Below are 24,232 nucleotides of genomic sequence, written 5' to 3'. Positions count from 1 at the left end.
TTGGCACTGGTGAGGCCGCACCTCGAGTACCGTGTTCAGTTTTGGGCCCCTCACTACAGGAAAGACATTGAGGTGCTGGAGCATGTCCAGACAAGGGCAACGAAACCGGTGAAGGATCTGGAGCACAAGTCCTATGAGGAGCGGCTGAGGGAACGGGGGTGGTTTAGCCTGGAGAAAAGGAGGCTGAGGGGAGACCTTATTGCTCTCTACAACTACCTGAAAGGAGGTTGGGTGTCTGTCTCTTCTCCCAAGTAACAAGCAATAGGACAAGAAGAAATGGCCTCAAGTTGCACCAGGGGAGGTTTAGATTGGATATTAGGAAAAAATTCTTTACTGAGAAGGTTGTCAGGCATTGGAACAGGCTGCCCAGGGAAGTGGTTGAGTGACCAGCCCTGGAGGTGTTTAAAAGAGATATAGATATGGCACTTAGGGACATGGTTTAGTGTTGGACTTGGCAGTGTTAGGTTTCTGTTTGGACTTGATGATCTTAAGTGTCTTTTCCAACCTAAATGATTCTATGATTCTATTCTATGAAAAATATTTTACTTTCAAACTCCTTTTAACAATTTCAACAACTCCAACAGAACAGTTGAAAGATTTCACTGTTGGTGACATCCTTGAAGCCACTCAAGGTAACTCACATTATTTATAAATATTTACAAGTCAAAGTCATGCAATTACCTGTATTTTCAAAACCACACAGACTACTAGAAAATTAATTCTTAAATTATTTAGAAATCAAAGAAATCAAACCTGATTTGCATTATTTAATATTTATGTACAGAAAAAATAATTTGTAACAAACCGTGTATTTACAATTTACACTGTAGGAAGATCTTTTAAGGTCAATGAAACGTGCCCCTAATACTGGGGTGTATTTCTAGTTGGATGGTACGTAATGTTCTTTAGAACTCGTTTGTATTAGATGATCTTCAATTTGCAGGCAAAGTTATGGCCAAAGTTATCGTCTCCAACAACGTGCTTCTTGCTTTTGGTCTAAATAATAGGAAGAATAGAAGTCAGTTCAAATTAACACAGTTTAAAAAAGGTCTATCTGACTGTGCCACAATATTAGGGAGTTACTAGACAGTAAAGTGGAACAACTGCAAATTGTACTCACAGCAGCAAGGACATCAGAGCATTCACCTACACCAGTGGCAAATCAATACAAATATTAGTATCATTTCGATTATGCTCAAAAGAGCACATTAGTCTAATTTAATTTAGCTAACAGTGGTCTCTAACAAATGCGTTCCTCTGTGCAAAGTTTGGAGTCATCAAAGTCACACCTGGCTGTTACACTGACACTTGTTCTGCACGTATTTTCTTACGCTATCTCTCATATGAAATGTTTTATGTTGTGGAGGACCATGAGACACCAGTAGTTAATGTGTGTGTGAGTTTCATTCTATTTTTATAAAAATCTTGTGTGTATTTTAATTCGCTTAAGCTCACATTTAGACAAATGGTCCACAAGCTATGATTTACAGTCCCAAAGGCAACACAAAGCTGCTGACAGTAGGGAAAAGTCCAAGAATTAAAACTGTTGCCAACTGAGGGAATAACATCTGATGCAACTCACCACATCAAGTGACAGCGGAGGACTATTACTCCAGATGTAGAGTTACATGGAAAAAGCAGCCACTTGATAGCCTGGACTGCACAAGATGCCAAATTTTCAAGCTGGTTTAAAGCCCACACACTGAATGAAGACTGCTGTTAAGACTTGCAAGTGAAAAAATAACAGCCTACTATCAAAATATCTTATACTAAAATGTTTTGGGGTACATATGCAGAAAATTGTTAGCTAATTCCCCAAAATTGATCAGTGGACTTCTCATCAAACCCAGGTATGTGCCTTCCTCAGAGGAACACCTCAGAGCAAAGACCAGAAGGGGAAACTTAAAGCTGACAGTTGTAACACAACTTAGTATGCACATTTTATCTTTCACTGTAGAGAAAGGGAAAACACTGGCTGTTCACCAGCGGCCAAGCACTCTGGCACACCCCACACTCTGCCACAGTTGGCATATTCATAGCCTGCTGTGTGACACAGAAAAGGCCCTCCACTTGAGATGTACAGCAGAAGGGTCCTCCCAACACAAGCATGAACTAAATTTATAGGAGAGCAGCTTCCATAGCATGGGAGTCTGATTCCACAGAATGGTTGAGGTTGGAAGGGACCTCTGAAAGTCATTTGGTCCAAACCTCCTGCTCAAGCAGGACCACCTAGAGCCAGTTGCCCTGGATTCAGAAAAGCTGAATTGGTGATAAGAATGAGGATACCAAGAGTGTACACAAACGCTCTAATGTACTTTGCCAATACACACTCCCACCCACAGGCAGTAAGTAGGGTAGAATGGAGATGGCAGGTTCTGAACTGTGTGGACAGAGCCGTGCCACATGGAAGGGTATGTCAAATGAGCTGGATCAGGTCTCAGCTCTGTCTTGAAGAGAAATGTATGAAGGTCATCCTGAAGGGCCACCCAGCTCTTCCAGCTTATTCAGTCCAGGCTCATCCTTACACACCACAGAAACATCAGAAAACAGGGAGATTATTCTCCTGGCATTTACCAGAAAAGTCAGGCAGCAACAGGGTGTGAGAGGGCATAAGCATCCCCATCCGTATCTGCAGCAATGGGCACACACTACCATGCTAGACCTCTGTGCCAAAACCAGCTGGTGTCAAATGGCATTCCCACTGGCAAGAGGAATGAAGATGTAAGAGCAGGTAAATGCCTGGACTAGCCTGCCAACACAAAATCAGGGTATGGCATGGTGCCTAAGTGATGGCAGAGCCACAGCAAGATTGCGCCAAGGCAAAGGAAGTCACCAGCATGCTGAATTACTGCTACAAGAGGAGCAAGAAGCACAATGCTACAATGCTCTGGGATAAGTCTGGCCAGGAGGAATCGTGCCGGGTTGGATCCTTTTGGCACTACAGAGCCAGCCTCAACAGATGGATGAGGCTCAAGGGCAACCATGCGGGCCTGCAGCAGTCTCAGTTCTGCTTCTGCAGTGTGGAAAACGGCAGATGACGATGGTAACAAATGCCTTGCCAGTGACATCCTAAGCCGACCTTCTTGGGATTACAACTACACAAAAGTCTTTCAAAGAACGGGGGCCAAAGGAACCTTTGTGTCACTTCTCTGAGCGAGAATATTGGGAGCTTTGCCAGGCCCTGTATAAAGCTTGAAGGAGAGGTAGCAAAGGAAACTTCGGGCACAAGAACACCTCTGAAATAATTCAAATACCTGCAACTGAGTTAGAAAAAAATGGTACAATCCTTGCAAGCAGCACAAAAAAGAAACCTTTGGTAAGGGAAATGCATCCAGAAAAGACAACAAATTAGTTTAGGCAGCAAGACAAAAAATGAAGGAGCAGATTGAAACTTGATACAGCAGCTAGCTGAAACAGTGGCAGGTGAATGCCAATGTGCATAGCAGGACACAGCGCATCACACTGGCAGCATGTGCACACAGAATTTCATGAAGAAAAGAAAATTACTACCAACACCTTAATACATGAGGAGACCCCTTCTTTGCCATTTCTGAAATAATTCAAGTTCCAGGTAAGTGCACAAAAAAAATTAAAAAAAAAAAAAAAAGAAAAGATGGATGTTTAAGCAAATTCTTAGCCCATGCATGTGTCCAACTAATTAAGACAGGTTTCATACTTCATCAGCATCACAGTTCCATGGAAATGAGCAAGGAGGGGTGCAGGAGGACTGGGGCATGCACCTCATTTGCAACCCTTAGCATCTCACCGGAGATGAGCTCTCCAAGCTTAAAAAGTCCTTCAGAAGAGGAGCTAAATTATTTTCAGTAAAAACAATATTACTATTAGAGTTCCCCCTCTCTTTTTTCCATCAAGAAACACAAGTATGTCATGCAGCATGGGTGCAGGATGTAAGCAACAGAAGCCATTTCATAACAAGGTAATGATTTCTGTGAACTTAAATAGGGTTAGCAACTGAACAAAGTGAAGCTATTCTAAATTCTGGTAAGATAATTCACTCAATGCAATTTGTTTGAAAGGTTAAACAGGATGCTAAGATGGACTTGGTATGCCACAAAATGAAGAAGCAAATAAAGCAAACATTTAGAGTTACTTTGTCTTTAAAACACAGTGGGGCTTTTTCACTAGCTAAAATACTGTTCCAAGTCTGGCAGCTGTGTTCCAATTTATTCCTGCAGCAACCTCTGTGCTTTACCTATGAATTACCGTAAGAGTGCACAGTAAAGCTGAGTTGCTTAACAGGCAAATGTCTGCTTTTGCTAATATGAAGAAAATCTGCCATAAAAAAAAAGTCAGAGAGATCTGCAATTATCACTTAATTGTCCTTCATGGGCCAATACTGGGAGTCTCATACTTTCCCCTTAAGGTTGCTCCCTCCTTCAGCACTTTTTCTTAACTGGCTACTTAATTAGTCTTCCTGCCTGAACTTAATTGTAAATTTGTTTTGATTAATTAGCCTCAGAGCTGACTCGGCACTAACTGAAATATAGAAGTCCTTAGTTTCTTCAGCGTATAGGCTACTGTGTCCTAGGGGAGCCCCCTCTTTGTCAGCAATAAAATTTCAAGTTCAGATTGTGTTTGAAAAAAACTTCTTCATAATTAACTTTCATTTCTTGTAATTTCCCCCTCTGTACTACAACACAAAAGTGATGATAACATAAAGAAAGGATAAAATTCAGTAAGTTCAGGCCTCTTGCTCAGTGGATTATACATCATGTTCATCAGCTGAATCCCGCAGTTTTAGATAAGATGACTTTATGCTCTTAAACACAAGTGATCATAGCACTACTAGAATCCCAAAACAAGAGTGTAGGTTACCAGTACAGACAGCTGTGTTCTCATGGCACCAACACTGGAAAGGTTTCCCTTACCAATCGGAAGGGTCACATACTGCTCCTCCAAAAGTTATTGAATTACATTGAAAACCCTTTGTACAACCTAGTCAAGCCAGTCTGCACCACCTTTGGACACTACTATAGCTCTTCATTACGTTTACACCTCTCGTATCACTCCTTTTCTCTCCCTCTTTACAGCACATTGATTCCAGAAGACACCCACATGGCATTACCATGCATCTGCCATCTTAATTCTCATTTCAGCAACTGTTACTGAAAACACAAGAAACGGCAACTTCTAGCACCATGACCACAAAAAAATGTAATAAGATAAATAAAATAATGTGTGTTAACAGCTATTATACCCATTTAATAAACTTCCTAAATAGTTGTCAATAGTACTGCAATTCTTCAGTTTTCAAATTTAAAAGTCCTTACCTATCAAGCTCCAAAGAGAAGTTGAAAATCTTACTCAGGACATTAATATGTTTTTCTATGAGCACTTTTAGATTTGCATCTCAACTGAACAGTCAGACTGAGAAAGTAAATGCTTTGCTTCTTTCTGCTCCCTGTTTCAATTATTGCCCTTCTTGTGCTACAAACAAGAAAAGACCACAGAAGAAGTGTAAAGTAAATGTGGTTTTACAACCCTTTCTGTGCGCCTTTACTTGGGCACAGGAGTTTAAATGAAGCAAACCAGAACAGGAGCTTTGTGGGTGGGCTTAAGAACACAGGGCAGCTCTGCAGGCACTCTTTTTAACGTATTTGTTCCCTAATAATCTGCAGCCAACTGTTTTGACTGATGATCAACTACTGTTTTCATCATAGAACTTGGACCACAGGAATCACTTTGGTTGTCAAATCCTAAATGAAGCTTTTCCATGCAACCTGAGAAACGTTTGGCTTCGAGGTCTCTTCTGACTACATTTGTGATCAGGCATGAAGTGACAGGATATTCTGAAGAGGAAACGTACCAGCTTGGAAAGACTAAAATATTCAGTTACCACAGCTGTCAATATCATTAAAGAGGCATGTTCCATACTCTTCAGTTAGATGTATTATCTGCAATCAATCACCACTTAAAGTAATCCTGTATTACAGGAGACATTGTGCAACAGAGTCTATACATCAGTAGAAATCTAAGAAACACTCCTTCATGCTGAAATGTCTTTTCAGCTGTTATGAAATGAGGAAATAGCTCTTTAGGTTTATTGCATTCCCCAAATGTTAATTTAAAATCATCTGCAGATAACCAATTCAGCTGTGTACTTGAAAAATAGAAGAAATTGTATATGTGCCTCAACAAGTTGTTTTATTGGTGCTGTTTATTTTTCTGTAATTACACAGCTCACATTCTCTTATTTTATGTTTACAAACTTGCACGAATATGGATGTGCACACATATCTGACAGTTTTGCAACCATGCTGCTGCTGCTTTAAACTGCAAAAAGGCTTTGTTTAGTAAAACAGGAACAGCTTTCTAACCAAATGAAACTATGAAAAGATAGATTTTCAAAAGAACCTACTAACCAGTAAAGTAATTTTTTTCAAAGGGAGCCAAAGCCTTCAAAAACCTGACTTTTTATTGTGGTGGGACATTGTCAATTAAGTTCCTTAAAATAAACCTCTAATTGTTACCACAACACCTACCATAGAACACATGTACCTGCTAACATGAAGCTGATGAAATATGTGACTCAGCTTTTGTTTCCAGTTGTCTCCATTACTGTTGACAGAAAGCAATGAATTAATATACTAAACCAGTGATATCCTCCAGGAACAGCATGTGTACTACACAGGCAACAGAAAAGGCCATGTCTCTCTCACAATGACCATCCCAACTCCGCTCCACAGCAGGCAACACTGGCTAACCAACTTCGGCCCAGCTTAGCACAAACCAGGCTCAGATCTCTACTACTACTACTATTAGAGGTGATGTTCCGTACTCTAGTGTAAGCAACAAGCTGTGCCATCCGAGCTGAATATATAAGGCATTGTAGTCCATGAAATAATTTAAAAGCTGTTTTAAAAGCTACAACAGGCAAATAACATTACAGAAACTCTAAGAATATCTATTTCATCTGCAGACCACAACATTCTCTATATGGGCTATTACTTTAGCATTTTACCAAGTCTAAATAATTTTGCTACATATCTATGTGAAACTATCACAGTAGTCGGTGGAAATTAAAACTACTCAACAGAGTAGAATCACACATATGCAGGAAGAAGAATGATAACTTCTCACATTTCAGAGAAGGCTTTTTTCTTTCTTTGCAGTATCCCATTTGGTAAAGGAAAAAATTAGACCACCAAAGGTTACCCATGACTACTAGTAGCCTGATGTACACATAAATGTAGGAAACAGGAGCCAAAGCAAGACTAGGTAGAGGTCAAATATCAGCTGCTTCTTCTGACTAACGACCAATTCTTGTTTGCCACACTGCACAACTCAGCACCCATAGGAGTCCTGGAACTCAACATTCTCCTGCACCTCCTCACACTATATTCAGGCTAATGACACAGAAGCAAGTTTTTTTACAAGTGTCAAGTTGAAGAAAAAAAATTTAAAATGCAGTCCAGTCAAACGGTGAACAACCCAGCTCAACTCAACTCTTGCTGTGCACTAATGTTTTAAAAAACAACTTTGAACAAGTGGCTGCAACTAGTACAACATGCTTGCTAAGTTCATTCTGTTAGCATGTTTCAGTGCCAAGTCCTAACGTTAACAGAAACTGATTTACATCTCCTTGCAACAGAATTCAGCTGTATTTATCTCCATCTGTAACATACTCCTCTCCTTTCAAAAACCAAACCCTACCGAACATAGATGCCAGCCAACGACAAACACCTGTGCTTGAAGCCCCATCTAGTGACAAATAGTGGAATTGTTGCTAAACTAAAGCAAAATCCTAGATAAATAACCAAGCTTGGCACAATTGATTTTGCTACTTAAACGAAAAATTTAAAAACATGTAGTCCAACTACAAAATGTCCTCTGCAGACTATACAGGACATTTCTCCCAAGAAATCAACTAGCCAGGAAGCAACAAAACCATCCAGCCTAAAAAAATTACATACTTTACCAAATCCACCCTATTCTGTTAACACTCCCAGCCACAGAATTAGGAAAACAGAAACAGGCATTCATGGCATGCTGACCTCAAACCTGCACTTGAACATCTGCTACCTTCCAGCCTGTGTCAGGAAAAGGTCTGCACACATTCCTTCTGCTTAAGAAAACATCCTGATTACGTATTTCTCATCATCTACTTATGACCCAAAAGAAAATCCACTCAATCTTGCTGCCAAGTTGCAGTACAGTGCAGTGGGGGAAGACACACTGGTGCCCAATACAACAAGGGCAATGTATCACTTCTCACTGGAGCCCACCAAACTAGAACACAGGAAAGCAGCAGGCTGCCTTGAGCTGCGTCACAACATACATCCATACTTCCCTTTAGGGCCATGAGCTCCATTGTCCATACATGTTCACTAACGCCTGAACAAAGTATCCTTCTGCTACCCAATCTACAGACAGGTAATGCAGAAGAAAATTTGCTGGGTTGTCTTCCTTCTGAACTCCCTGGCCTTTAACACAACTGAAAAGTGGTCTTGTTCTGCCTTTCAGCTGGAACTAATGAGCTGTTGGGCTCAGAGACCACCACATCCATGCCCTGACCACCGGGAGACAAGATGCTTGGGCCAGGAGCAGAGGCTTTTTGGTCTAATGCTAGCCCTGTACTGTTTTCCAAGTGGCAAACTTCCAGACCTCTGCAGGCCTAAGGAGTTGAAAGACTTACAAACTAAACATTTTAGTGGGTGGGATCCCTTCAAGCAGTGGAGACAGCATGTGTGCCCATCTGGTAGCTGGTATGGCTCCAACACAGAAGGGACAATATTTGAATCTTGCTGACCTTGAAGAGACCAAACCAAGCCCAAAATTTAGAAAAGCTGCCAATATCAAATTATTATCAGCTGTAACTAAATTACTTTTATTATTATTAACTCAAACTGCTTACAAAAGTTGAGGCTAATAAAAATATTTTTAAAAACGTCCTTCTGTGCAGTCTGAACTTTGACAGCAAACAGTTTGTATCAAGACAGAAAAACTAAATGGCAATAAGCATGTTCCTCTGTTTCATCTTCTCAGAGTTAAGCATGACCTAGCCATGAATGCAAAGATGCCAAAAAACTTCTACTATGTATTTCCACTGTCAGTCTAAATAGGCACTAATCATAGGAACTACTGCTTGAAGGAGAATGATAAAAACAATATATATTACCTCGAATTCTCCAATCTAAAGGGTCTTTCACAGAGGCCTGGTAATCTTGGTGTCCAAGCCCTTTCACAGACATATGAAGTTAGCTGGCAGCTGAAAGCTTAAGGGAAGCACTAAAGCCAATTGTCCTCCTACTTTAACGTATACTCTAGATATAGCATAAAGATGTTGTACCCAAGACTGTTTAAAAAGTCAATACTCAATCCTCAAGTCCTTAAAGTTTAGAATTCCAATTCAATTTTCTAGAACAGCAGTGACCATAGAGAGAAAGCACCCAGCAGAATCGCTGTAGTTTATCCTTTAGAAGGAACCTTGAAAAGCTTGGGTGACAAATGCTATGTATACCATCTGCTATCTAGACTTGGTTTCTGGACCATACATTATAATTAGTTTTTCCAAAGTTCCTCATTATTATCAAGGAACACTGCAACAGAAACAAAAGGAGATACTAAAGTAATACACTTGGCAATGACCTATCCCTGTTACACAAAACAAAGCTATCCACAATGTTCAGAGCTAATCAAGCCATAGCTTCCATACAAAAGATAGGACCGATAAGTTCCTACTAAGAGCTCCCATTTCACAATTCGAATTTGAGGCACTAATCATACCTCCACTAGACAAGGAAGAAATGCCTGTCATTAACATATTAGAAGAAGGCTGGAGCCCCGCACACAAGCATTCCAGCAGCCCATCTCCTAGACAACAATTACTGGAACGTGAACAGCACAGTCTTACATTAAATAGAGATTATTCTAAGCAGTTTTTACCAGGCAGACGTTAAGACTCTCAGACGTTAGCTGAAGATGTCAAAATTCTTTCAAGTGCTAAGCATCTTTAGGGAGATTAGGCATATAAATACAATTTGGAACAACAATGTGCTTTACCCACAGATTTTACACTTTTATCTTTCTGTCTTTGGACAACACAAGAACAATAACTGATGCAGAGTGAGGCCCTTCAGTATGTCCTTTCAGTTTGATAGCAAAATACTGAGATTCTTTTGGTTTTGTTCTTAACTCTTCTTACATTGATTTCAGCTGCTCTGTATTAATTTGTAATGTTGAGCTGGGCACACTCAAACACTTTCTGTATGTAAAAAGAACTTCAAAACATACAAAAACTTGAAAACTGTTTCAGCAAACTTTTCTGTAGAAACTGTCTTTTTTGAGTTGTGTGAAGACAAGAACACTTTCTTCGTTCAGAAGGTTACGTATGTTATATCCATTTCCTACAAATAAAAACAGAGAAGGTTTTCTTTAGAAGCTAATAGCAATTTTTGAAGTCCTATCTTCAGCCAAGTGTGTTTTTATTTCAAATACTTTAACAGAAGGAATATTAGCCCCTAATCTGGGATGCCACCCTTACAGGTACATCATTGCATTTCAAAGAGATAACAAGGAATACATTTAGTGTCATTATTTTAACCTAGGGTAAAAGAATAAAGTGCATCTTTGCCGAGAAGATTTTTACTGAAAAGAATGTAACAGGCTTGAGCTCTCAGCTCTCAAAACCCACAATACAACTTTAAGGTGACTGAATTTATTTTAATTTATTGCTACAGAAAATCTCAGTAAAAACTTCACATGGAATCTTATCTGCAGATCTTCACTTGGGATTTGCATACTAACGTGACCACAAATATAGAAACATCTAAAAGGCACTGAATGTTGGGAATGAGCAACGTCCTAATGTTCATATACAGCCACACTTGATGAATTACAAAGAGGTCACCTGCCACAACCATTGCATTGCCCATCCAGGCATTGAGACAGGCCATAAAGCAGCAATGAAGAATGAAAAGCAACTATAGATCCTTATGGCCATACAGAACTTTCAGCACATTGTATAATCTGCTTTCCCAAAAAGCAAACTACAAAATGGTCTCTGCAGACCCCTAAACTTTCAAGATTAAAACAAACACAAAAAAAAAAGCTTCAAAGCATTAATTGAAAAATGATTGTTCAATCAGGGCATCATGGTGAAAAGTTAATGGAAAAACAAGCGGTAGCTTGTCATTTTCTAATATAGACTCTTCACAAGAAAGCTGTACAAAAGCTCTCTACGGCTTCATGAACAGCCTGCTTTACAACTACTACAAACTCTCCTGACTACTGTCTTACCCACTGAAGGACAGCTTCGTATATGGAATTCATTCTACTTATTTCAGAAGGGCAAAATCAGAGATGTCTAAATTCTCAACAACCCACATGAAGTTACAACCTGTTGAACGAGACATTCTGCACCTTCTAAATATCAAGCACGAAGTGTAAAATATGGTGACCAGATCCACATGGATTTTCATAATTTTATGTAGAAAAACCAGCAAACAGATGGTGACCACAACAATTATACTAACTACCACTATATTAAGCTGTCTGTGAAGTTTCCCCAACATTATAGTTAGGGACAGAACCAGAATACCAAGAGAAATTCACGAACTTGGTATGTCATCAAAAACTTTGAGGCCAACTCACATAAGGAAGCAGTGTTTGTATCACCCCATTCAAAGGTTAGCTCATCAACCCCCATCCAGCGTTGGGCGACATTCCTTTCTTCATAACCCTATACTTTCTCACTCTCTACTCAAACTTAACTCCTCCCATCATTCAGCTCAGTTTTGCTTCCTAGCATGCTAATTCAGTCTCATCCATCTCCAACAAATTGGTTTTAAACACATGAACTTACCTGCTGGTACATAGAAGAAGTCTCCTGTAGTCAGATAATATGACGTCTTATGTAAGGTAACAATAATTTTGCCACGGATAACATGGAAAGCCTTAATGAAAGCCAAGGGGTTCCAAGATTAGCAATGTTTCCTTTGCAAACATTTAAGTTATCCAAGAAAACATACTCTTTGTTTTGCATACATGTTGTAACAAAGATCAAGAAACAAATAAGCTAGCAGAGCTGCAATCCCTTCTTCCCACCCTGCTGAAAAATAAAATGCACAACTTAAAAGGCGGAGGGGGGGCAATTTTATTTATTTGATACTTCTACCTTGCCTGCAAGATACGCAGTAAGCGTACATGGATGCACAGGTTTAATGGGAAGCAAAGCTGGGTAATGTGCATTCCAAGTACCCCTAGCAAGTTTCTTTGGTTATAACTGATTTCACAACTGAAATGATTCATTAATGTTTCTTGTATTTATTTGCATTATAGCTGGAAAAAACTCTGAAAAACCTGTCAACTTCGTATGCTACTTCTGACCATTCTATGATTTTCTGTTTACATAGTCTGTTTTATAAAAATAAGGAAAAAAGCATACTTACTATTGTATCCATGTAGACAAACTGGTGTCCCTTTTCTTTAAATGGTTTCAAAATCAATCTACCAGTGGCAAAATAAGATGTATTCAAATTTTTATATATTTCTATTGATTCATCTTTGAAGAAGCATGAGTTACTGCTTTCAGTGTTAACACATTCTACAAAAAAAGTCCAGGAGATTAACATTAATGCTAACACATGATTAGTCTTGTTACTTGCTCAGTAACCTACTTATTAAATCATATGCATTACATATTGTTTCACTGCAACACCCCTAAGAGCTAGACTCAATATTTAGCTGAAAAATCAGGACACTTTTTGTGTCTCCTTTCTCCACAAGAAAAATGAATATTTCAACAGCTCACCTTTTCATGCCCAATTTTTTTTCTTATCGGTCTAACACTTACTACATAATTCAGAAAGGCCCTTGGTCACACCCCCTCAACCCACCTAGAAGTACTTCCCCATTTGTTACCGGGTCCACTACAATGGTTGGCTTAGAAGTATCAGCTAGGGTGTCAACCAAATTTGCAGGTATCTCAGTTCCTGAAGAGACAAAAAAAAAAACCAAAGCAAAACCTGAAAAATAATCACTCTACATTTTAAAAACTTAATTAACAACTTTTCCACAAGTTTAGATTTCACACATTAAGTACTTAAATTTGTTTTACTAAGTGACTGAATACACTTTAATAAAAGGAAAACATCCATAGCAATTATTTGAAAATATAATTTTCATTGGAATTATTTCTGTGTGTAATAGATAAAGGGTCTCTAAATCCTAAAGAATTTTCCAGGGGAATGCCCACTATTTATCCTATGCTATTAATGACAGTATTTAGTCAGAAGTATCTGCATTTTAAGAGAAGTGCTTTTCTAGCAACAGATACTCAGAGGAAATAAAATACATGATGAAGTATGAAGAACAAATTTTTTCCTTTTACCTACTGCTGATGGGCATCGGGAGACTTAAAAGATAAAGTGTTCAAAAGAATAAGTACATGTTCAATTTGCCTCTTCTCAAGAAATACCATTACAGTAATCTCACTGTAAGTTGTAAATCAAAGAACGATTTCGATAATAAAAAAGATTTTTCCAGAGAAGGAAATAGCCTGAGTTGATGACAACCTTACGCTTTTCAAATAGAAAAGAGATGCTGGAGAATGTTCATGACAGAATAAATAACCCAAAGCTCTCTTGCAGAACTCTCTTAAGCAGACAATTTTAGCTCCACAGTGCACAGGAAATTTATTTAAATGCAGTCAGAACAAGTATGTTAAAGGCAAGCTATAGCACTTTATAGGCACTCATGGCTGCTTAAATACTCTTACGCCAAGACAGTCTGGGGTAGGAAGAAAGTAACTGTGTTTGAAATAGCTTTGTTCTAACATAACCATCTCTCTATAAAAAGAAGCAGCAACAGGTGCAACTCTATAGCTATAACCACAGAATTTTTATCATATCAATAAAATTTAGGAATTTGTCCTAGAAATTCTACTCAGCTGATGGTCCTTATATGCATCACTTAAAATTCAAGGATGCTAGAAAGATTATCTCTCAGGATGAAGGTCTGTTAAAGAGGGAATCCATCACTTCCAGAAGACAGTTGAAATGCACCTAAAGCAACCAATAATTCTTGTAAGATACAGTATGAACAGTCACTACCAGCCCAGGTTTACATGAACTGCAAACGATTTGTACTAAAACATGTACTAAAACTGTACTTAGATCAAAGGTTGATCTAGACCAGGATCCTGTCTCCCATCAATGGCCAAAAGTAAGTACCCCTTCCATCCCCAGAAATGCTTTAAAAGTGTAATGGCACTTCCATGAAATACTTTCCACCTCTAACATGGAGCTCACACACTTTATTTAGAGCTATTAACGGTTAAGTTTTCTATGAATTTATCTAGTTCTTGAGTCTACAGAAATATTTTTATCCACAGTATTCTGGGGAAGTAAGCACGTAGTGAGAAGTGCCACCTTATTTCCTTTGAAAAACCCAGCTCTCACTATCTTCCTTCCACACCTTCTAGTTCTTCTGTTTAAAAACAAACAAACAAAAAACCACAACAAAACCAACCACAACTTATTTACATTCCCCTTCTCCATACCACTAGTGATTTTATAGGTCTTTCTCACACCTCTGTAGTACTCTCTTCAGGGCTGAGGAGCCTTCACCATGTAGTTGCTGCTTCTACAGAAGTCCTTCCATTTTTTTGACAAGCCTTCTCTGAACCTTCTCTAGTCCTACTACTTTCTTTTTGAGGTAAGGAATAAAATTTACATGCAATACGCTAGAAAATCAGAAATTTGTACCAACACTGGCTGTGTTCTACCTTATTGCTCTAATGATTATTTCAGCCCTGATTTGTTTTAGAACTGTGTCAGTACCATATGGCATTTTCCTTTAGCATAAGTTTGTTAGCATTTATTTTATTTGTTCTATAACTTCACACAGAAATGTTTCAGTCACAAACAAAATCTCTAGACAGTCCCTATAAAGAAAGGTTCTTTAGGATCAAAATATCTTCCACAGAGAGCACAGCAAAAATAATTTGGCTTTTGGACTTTGACTCTATCTCTCTTTTCTGAGCACTACCTACATATTTATTATCTACTGGCCACAGAGGCTCTAGCAAAGCATCCTGTTCCTGTTTGTTTAAACACAGGTTTATTGCCCACTTCTAACAATTTTATGCACTGTTCTTAAAGCTCTCTCTTCACCTACCTTGTTATGTTTTTGTATTTAACCTACAATGGCTTAAAACTATATTGACACCCTATGCTGCCTTTTCAGATGTGATACTAACAGGCATCAGTAAAATTACCATAAGTTTTTATACCTTAACTGTGCATTATGAAACTAAGCACATTAGCATCATTAATCAATGAGCTGAACAAGGACAGAAGTACAGCTTATTTTCTTCAATCCCTGCTTTAAAGGCACCACAAGACTTGTGGATATGTCCTGTATCTCTTCCTTTCTAACACTGAGAAGTTAGTTTTTACAATGAGATTATACAGCATTGTTATAGAGAAAATAAGAACAGGTTTTTCCACATCAGATCACATTAACACATTTCATTATAACATTATTTTCACCCCGAGAGAGAGAATCAAGTTTTTTACAGGAGAAAAATCTTACAGAAATAGAGTATTTGACTACAGATTTTTTTTAAGTATCAAAAGAAAAAAAAAGTCTGTGTTCATACTTGTTTCATCCCTTCTCTTTTTGTGATCACCCTTCCTCCGTTCAACCTTCCTGTAAGGTTCTGCTTCTGGACACACTATTCCACTAATCACAAGTGTTCCTGAAACAAAAGAAATTTAAACAAAGTTCACTAACTCATAATAATTTTACAAGAATGCAGACTTGCACAACCAACAAGCATTTCAGCTGAGAATATATTTCCTTGATGCTGAATTTTTCAGATAGCTTCAGAAAGCCAGAACAAACCAAAAAGCTTTTCAACATCAAGTATTTTGGTGTGCAAGGCAACCTGAGACTTTTTAAAAAGAATTTGACCATATTTCAGTCAAAGAACATTTCAGAAAGGCTTGACATGACAGTCAATTTTTAAGACAAAATATCAATTTTAGGGACAAAAGAAATACTATTTTCAAGCAGACTAATTAGAAAAGGACCAAATTATGCTGAATTGTCAGAAAAAAGTCCCTGAGAACAAGATATAGTCTATCACTTAGGGAATTTAACACTGAGACTGGATAAAATAATATAGTATCTGCTCTGGAGAACAATCTCCAGACAAAGAGAAATGCTCCAATGAATGATCCAGTAGATTGTCTCTTTTTCTGATATCATACAGAATCTTTGATGTAATAAACCTACTAGTACAGAGAAACAATTTTGTTCTTCCCTCAACAGTTAAGGCAAGGGTACTTAACATGCTCTGCTGATACTATTCCTCACTGACACAGGAGTATCAGGACAGAAAAAGACTCCACGGAAAGATGACTAAACAGCTGGAGACCATAAATAATCTACTTTTTAAAAAAAATTACTAAATAGTAAGCATCTCAAAGCTTTCATGGCACAAGACAAACCCACAGATTTCTCTTTACTGCCCTATCAGGAGAAAGCAAATAGGTATTTTGGAACTAATACCTGAAGGCCTCATCGTATAGTTTACACGCTCGCCTCGCCAATATTCCAGAGGTCTTAGACGTATCCTTTTTGTCCGACGAACATTAGGTGTGTTGGAAGGCATTACTGATTTAAAGGATGAAACCATTCACATTAAGTATCAAAGGAAAATTCAGAAATGGCAAACGTTAAAAATGCTTTCCTGTTGTTCTGTATCAGGGGATCAGCAGTTCCCAGATGATATTTATATCACATTGCTATCATGACAGGAAAAAGGAATCAAGTATGGCCAAAAGCTTTCTTTTGCATACATCAGTATTTCACTCTCCTTTTTCTTAAACAGTCACCATGCTGACTTTACATTAGATTTCATTCTATATATCTTAGTGAATCACTGAGATATGGAAATTAGGGACTCAAGCACAAGGAGCAGCAAACATGCTACAAGTGTGAAGACTAAGCTCTCAACAAAGACTAAGAACCCTGTCTAAATCTGAGAGATTTCATTAGCAACAGTGAAAAGGCACTGCCTTGGTTATGGCAAGAGAAAAGTAACAGAGACTGCATAAGCAGCCCCTTCTCTTGCACATTCTTAAGTCCTATCTCCAAGCTCAAGAAGAGCAGCACTTTTGCCAGCAGAAACCCCACACATTTCCAAAACTTCTCAGATATTTATCTTCAGACTTACCTATTACATAGTCTCAACTTTCAATTTTTCTAAGCTGCCATATATGAATATAATAAGATTCGATGGTTTACTGTTTGTAAGAAAGAATAAAAGCCCCTTAAGACTTGAGAGCAAATTAGTCAAGAACATTTAAATGCCAAAAATAAAAATGGTAAATAAGAAAAAACTTGCTGAAATAGTTTTCGAAGGTAGACACCTATAGTGTTGTGCATAAACTAATAATCAAGGGAATAAAGAACAATAAAAACAGACTAGTATAGGACTACAATCGGCTGTGTGCCCATTGTTCCATCCTATCCAGACTCAGACTACCACAGAAGGCAGGTTATTTGCACCCTCAGTTGCACTGTGCAAAACTAATTCAAATTCTTACTGTTTTCACTGAACTGTAAGCAGTGTCTTGACTCAATAGTAAATGAAAAATGGAAATGTGACAGTTAAAAATATTATTGTTGGATATAGTAATAAAAAAAGAAACACTAGAAGTTTTTAAAAGTAACTTCAAAATTAGAGCATGGTTGTAATACCTGAAGAACTAACAAGCCTTATCTGTAAATACTTATTAACATATGAACCCATTTCCAGGTGTTTTCCTGCATCTCCTTCAGCAAAGTTTACATCAAGTTGGAAATACATTTGCATTTGTGCACTTTACATTAATATATTTTAAAATAATCTTACCTATTTTATGCCTTGCTATGCTGTCTGACAACAGATTTTTTACTTGGTAATTCAAGTCTTCAGAATTACCTGAAAATACATTCAAAAAACAACCACTATAGGCATTTACTATTTGTGACTTTTATTCAATATATCCACTAGAAGCAATCAAAGGTAATACAAGCAGAAGTCCCAATATTACTGTTCCCACTAACATTTCTTCCTTTAAACATATATGAAACCCAATGTAGAAAAACAGTATATGTAGTTAGTTTTTAAACAGTGTAAGCTTGAAAATTTCAGGAAAGCTATACATTCAAGTAAACATAACTATACATATAATTTTATTGATCAAAGTGCAAGGTCATTCAGCTTTATACCACCCAAGCTCAACTTTAGAACAAACTTCTTACCAGAACACCCACAAAACTTAGGTCTCTGAAGAAAGCATTGCATGAACTAATAACATTCACAACTGGCTCTAAAACACTAACGAAAAGACCATCTATCCCCAGGGCTCATATTCATTATGACAATATGTGCAACTTGTGTAGGGAAACTTGAAACCAAAATATTTTTAGGCAAACAGGCCACAATTCCATAAGGCTGCACAATTTGGTCTAGGGTGGCCTGAAGTGATCATATATAGTACCATCACATGGCAACACATCAGACTGGTACAAACCGAGGCTAAAAAATTTGTTCAAAGTATTTTGGAAGGGTAACTTTATCCTGGTAGGCTTGATGCCAAACAATATAGTGCTTGTCCTTCCAAAGCTAACACAATGTACAGCTGGCATAGTGTATCACCTACTTGGGCAGAAAAGTGACTACAGCCAATATAATCTGCATTTCTTATTCTGGACAAGCAGAATACAACAGAAATTACTGTACCATCAATTACAGCTTATAAGAAGCTTATACATAAAATGCAAGAAAACAGCAACTTTAAACATTACCTGAAGATGTAGTATCCTGTTCCCAAGACTTAATTCTGGAAGCAGATTTATCACCATGTTCTAGAGCAGGCCCACTTCAAAGGAAAAAAAAAATACACCTGCTTGAATACGTTAAATGTCAAAGGAACATTACAACACCACCAAGAATAGTAAATTTAAGGTGTTTTTCAGATCATGTGGGGTGGGGTTTTTTCCTTCTAAACATCTGTCTGTACCAATTAGACACTGAAGCAAATAACTGCTAGTTAGGAACCATAGGTCTGAAATTCATCAATTGCTCCTCTACTTGGTCATCAGGCAGACAAACTAGTGTTCACACCTTCTCTCTAAACAGGTTTGCTAAAAAATCTTGTGACTTCTTTTTCTTTTTTCTCCCTTCCAGAAGAAAGAGACCTTCTCCTCTCCTTTGTAGCATTACCTTTCAAACAATTTTCCATAGACCATGATTATAGAAGTACTTTAAAGAAATGTTTTGCATACTGTAAGGAAAGGACAGTAAAATAGTTTGTAATTGTAATTTATAATACGTATTCTGTCATAAAATGACATTAATTAACATGTATGTAACTCTACCAGAGATTCTCTAGCAATCAAATCACTTATAACAAGACTTCTCGTACAGCCTTAGCATTAGTACCCCTAACCTTTCCTCCTTCACCCATCTGTCGCTGTGCTTCACTGCTTTTACTGTGCCAATGAAGTTCAGCTGTGATCCACCTGAACTCCAAAAGATGCATTTCAGTGCTGGATTAGCAAACCTACACTATAAATTTGTCCAATTAATTCAGCAGTAGGCTCATTATAAAACTTTTCAGTAGAATTACGACATAACAATTTAATCAATTCACAGACTGCCACTCCTGTGTGCTTTGTTATTAAGTTCCCATCCCATGAAGAAGATGTGTGCATATCTATTGTGCACAAACAAAAGTTTGGATTGTAGATACAGTTCTATACCCTATTTAACAGCAACTTTATTAGTACAGTTGTTCCTAGTTCTAGTACCACTGGTATTTCTGTTCAAAAATCACACACTACTGTGGAAGGAAGCCTCAAAGGAAAAAAATCCCCAAAGGCAAGAAACTTACTATGACCCCTTATTCATGACAGGAAGAAGAATTTTATTAGTTTATTAACTGTATTATGTGTTAGCATGGTATTTAAACACCTCAGGCATGAATTGCGATCCCTTTTCTATTAGGTTCTTTGCTAGTAGAAGACAGAACACAGTAGTAGTACCAAAGAGCTGTTCTGTCTCAGTGGAGCACAAGTGGGATTAAATGCAAGTTTTACAGACAACTCAGGAAATTACCTTTCACAACTTGTAGCCTTCTCAGCTGCAACGTATTCTCTAGAAAAGAAAAAATTACCATCACATTTATTGTTGTCAATTTTACTTACTGAAAGGAACCTGTAGGTCAATAATTTTATGTACCGAACAGAACCATAAAAAAAAGACATTTTTAAAAAAAATTTTAAAAAGCAATGCAAGGAACAGCGATTAAAAACTCAATTAGACTGGTTAAAGAAACTTCCTCTTTTGATTACCAATCATTAGTAAAGTTACTTCCACAAAAATAAATATAGCTTAAGAATTAAACACTGTATTTTCTCAATTTATAAACAAAGCAACAAACCTGACAGTGAAGTTATTCTATGGGTGGTGGGGTTGTGTGCTCATATGTGACTTTTTTTTTCTTCTTTTTTTTTGTTTTTAAACTGGATCTGCTACACAAGTCTCAAAAGAAGACTTTAAAAATTCCAGCGCAAGTTTCCTTATGTACAACCAGACACTAGACTTGGCATGCACCTTTGAGAACAGGATGTTGATTACACCACTTGGTTTCTCTATTAGCTATTCAACGAGTCTGAAACTGTCACATAGTTCAATTAGGCCATTACTGCTTAAAAGTTAACAAGATGTGTTTAATTATCTACGAAGTTACACCACACTTGTAAGGAATAACATACAAACCTTACCGTAGTCCATGTTGCATGTTACGTTTTCTTTTGTTACTCTTTATTTTCACATCTGATAACTTCTGTTTTTTTCTTGCTGTGTCCTGTACAGAAAAGCTGTCAGAATCCATTTGAGACTCAGTGTCCTCAGGGTTTGAGCAAACACCTTTACCGGCTCTGTAATGCATCTTTTCGGGCATCTTCCCTGAAGACTTAGCTGACAATTGTTTCTTTTCAGCATTCTTCACACTGTCTATGAGATGCTGTAGTGCTTTTACAGGAGTTTTGTTATTTGCATCATAAAGTGACTCCAATGTGTGCAATCCTTTTTCAGGCGTTTCAAACTTAGCCAACTCGTGAATCACAGAAGTCTGTAATTTCTGATGCAGGGGCGAGGTAAACACTTCATTCAATTTTACGGGCTCTCGTTCAAGCTCTTCTTCATCAGGTTCACTGTCAGAACTCCCTTCTCTTTGTAACTGAGGCTTTTTATTACTACTTTTCTTGCCAGATTTTTTAAGCTTCTTCCTCGGACTTTCTGCCAGTCTCTTAGACACTTCTGGAAGCTTCTGCTTAGCAGTTTGTTTCTTGTGAACTAATCGCTGAGAAGCTTTTGAAGCCGACTGTACATACTTGGAAGACTTGAGATTCTTTTTTGGAGACAGAGTCTGCTCTTGCTGATGCCCAGCTGAAGGCATAGGCAAATCATCACTTGGCATCACCCTTGTTTTATGTTGTTCTGCATCAGATGCTTCTGTTTCCAATCTAGACCATGACAACACCATTTCTTTGCCTTCTGGTTTCCCGGACGTGTCCTTTTTCTGGTTTGAAGAGCCTTGCCTAAGTGCATGCTTTTTAGTCTTTCCTATCAATACACAAAACACTTAGACATTAATATCTTTTCTCATTAAACCTGAAGATATATGTTGACATCTGAACATATAAAAATAAATCAAGGAATCAAGGGGAAAAAAAAAAAAAGTATCACAAAACCAGATTTTTCCCTGATGGTTAAAAGAAGGCTTTCTCTATCTATAGTATACGAAAAAATTCAAAACAGAATTTTTGGTGTACTTCCAGTATTTCCTAGCAGAAAAAAAAAAGGGCAGAAATGTTACATTCAATCTGCTTTCCAGTTTTCAGTGCTACCTGCTACAAAACTCTTCTCAAATAATTCCTAAAAACTGATTCCCTCCAGTTCAAAGCACATACCTTAACCTCCTTTCTACAGAGAGGGGCAAAAGCTTGTGGGTACCTACCTTCTTTGTCTGCTCATAAGAAAAGGCAACACTGCTAACTTAATTTTTAATGTCCTAACAGGAAGGGCTGGGGGGGGGGGGGGGGGGGAAGTGAAGACACTGTCCCACACTGACTTGTATACACCCAAACCTAACTGTGCAACTGAAACATCAATTAGGAATCCATTAATGTCTCTCATCTACATTATCCATATTTCCCAATAAACCACCACAAAAAAAATCAGTAATATGACCTGGAAGGAGAAGTCTGAAGACCTATTAAATAACTTACCCATATGAGTACTCTTTTGCCTTTGAGACTTAAGGACCTTTCCTTCACTGTTAGAGACTGGATCTGTTCCTGATGTTCCTTTGAAGTCATGTACTCTGACATCCAAATCATCCATTTTCTGTGTAGTAAGTGCTTCAAGCTGTATTTTTCTGTTCTTGCCTTTCTTACTCTCTGTCTTCTCCTTTTCAGATGACTGAGATTTAGAAACAGGAATTGCAAAGCTATCTTTTTTTGATTGTTTGTTCTTATGGGGTATTGAAAAAGAATTAAAAGGTACACCATCTGATTCATCAATTAAAAATTCACATTCATTTTCTATTTCTATATCTTGATCTTTCACAGGAAGAGGTAACGGCGGTGACATTGAGGCTGAACACCTAAAGAAAGGAGGGACAAAGTATTCACATCATTTGGGGGGGGGAAATTGACTTTCAATCTTGCAAATCTAGTGGTGACTCCAGAATACCTAAACACGCCACAGGACATTCCTCAGAACAATTATTACAAAGTTCATAATTCATTGCCCTTTAGCTTCCAAAAATAGCACAAGGCCTGCTTCTCCTTGCTTTGGCCTCATATTCATACCTCATTATTTCTCAGATGCTGGATAGTCATCTTCCTGGTTAAATACCAGTCAGCTCCATATTAGCTCTGAAAAAGACTGCTTGATCACTGCTAACTTCAGAATCACATAAGGTTTTCCTAAATCTTCCAACCTACCTATCAAAACATGTCAGCCTCAATGTGAAACACTACTCAACAGCTACATACTATTTTACTGGCAGACAAAAGCAACAGCACTGTTAAATCCTAACAGCACAAAACTTTGAAACAACTATTCGACGCCCATCTCAAGTGGCATTTTTCAGTAATGTTGGACTATCCCAAAATATTCTCCCAGACCATCATTATAGGTAAAAGAACATTGCTCCAATACTCAGGACTGGGTTATTTTACTAGCAAATTATGTTCCATATTAAGCCTCAAAACAAACCTTTTTCCAAGCATTCCTGTTGCTACAGCTAAGACGACCGAAGAGAGAGACTTCTCCTTCCGTACAGAAGACGTAGCGATATGTACTCTTCCTTGTATAGGAACAATCTGCTCATCTCTCCCAGTCTGAGGTCCTTCCAAATTTTCAACTTCCACGTGGCTCTTCACTGCAGCAGGATTATTTTGGTCATCAAAATGTAATCTATGTATAAGAAACAGCATTCAAATATGATGCTTTAAATCCTGAGTGCACATTAAAGTATCATGTGGATGGACAGATGCTCTCATTTTCTCCTGCTGACAGTGTCTCACTTCTTATGAATGAGCTTCCATTTGGTAATTTGCTGGAATGCAGGTTAGCAGTACTATTTCCCAGCACAGTAGCAAGTGTCCAAATCAATGAGGCAACATGGGGTCATCTTATGACGCTTGATCAAAGTGAGGACTGCTCAGCAAGACAAATTCCTAATTTTAGGAGAATGAGCTTCAGAAATGTATTGGCTTTGTGTGGCAAGGTTTTTGTAGCGGGGGGGTTACAGGAGTGGCTTCTGCAAGAAGCTGTGGAAGCTTCCCCTGTGTTCGAGAGAGCCAACACCAGCAGGCTCTAAGACGGACCCGCCGCTGGCCAAGGCCAAGCCCATCAGTGATAGTGGCAACACCTCTGTGACAGCATTTTTAAGAAGGGAAAGAAAGTTGGGACAGACGGAAAATGGCAGCCGGCGAGAGGAGTGAGAACATGTAAAAGAAACAACTCTGCAAACACCAAGGTCAGTGAAGAAGGAGGGGGAGGAGGTGCTCCAGGCACCGGAGCAGAGATTCCCCTGCAGCCCCTGGTGAAGACCATGGTGAGGCAGGCTGTGCCCCTGCAGCCCAAGGAGGTCCACGGTGGAGCAGATATCCACCTGCAGCCCGTGGAGGACCCCACGCT

General features: G+C 38.3%; 1 protein-coding gene across 1 annotated transcript in view; it reads right to left on the bottom strand.

The window, feature by feature from the left end:
- Positions 1-932: 932 nt before the first annotated feature.
- Positions 933-24,232, bottom strand: part of CENPC (centromere protein C) — a 31,903-nt gene continuing 8,603 nt past the window's right edge. Inside the window, exons 7-19 of the mRNA XM_010561066.1 lie at positions 23,306-23,506; positions 22,312-22,688; positions 20,803-21,646; positions 20,135-20,173; positions 18,823-18,896; positions 17,885-17,953; positions 16,537-16,641; positions 15,623-15,721; positions 12,858-12,953; positions 12,411-12,565; positions 11,825-11,915; positions 10,298-10,367; positions 933-999 (exon numbers count right to left, since the gene is read on the bottom strand). Coding sequence (XP_010559368.1) covers positions 933-999; positions 10,298-10,367; positions 11,825-11,915; positions 12,411-12,565; positions 12,858-12,953; positions 15,623-15,721; positions 16,537-16,641; positions 17,885-17,953; positions 18,823-18,896; positions 20,135-20,173; positions 20,803-21,646; positions 22,312-22,688; positions 23,306-23,506 — 2,287 coding nt within the window. The remainder of the gene's footprint in view (positions 1,000-10,297; positions 10,368-11,824; positions 11,916-12,410; positions 12,566-12,857; positions 12,954-15,622; positions 15,722-16,536; positions 16,642-17,884; positions 17,954-18,822; positions 18,897-20,134; positions 20,174-20,802; positions 21,647-22,311; positions 22,689-23,305; positions 23,507-24,232) is intronic.

Source organism: Haliaeetus leucocephalus, unplaced genomic scaffold (genome assembly GCF_000737465.1).
Source record: "Haliaeetus leucocephalus isolate CR32 unplaced genomic scaffold, Haliaeetus_leucocephalus-4.0 Scaffold140, whole genome shotgun sequence".
Classification (NCBI taxonomy): Eukaryota; Metazoa; Chordata; class Aves; order Accipitriformes; family Accipitridae; genus Haliaeetus; species Haliaeetus leucocephalus.
The sequence above is the reverse complement of the archived record's forward strand: the minus strand, read 5'-3'. Positions and strand labels throughout refer to the sequence as shown.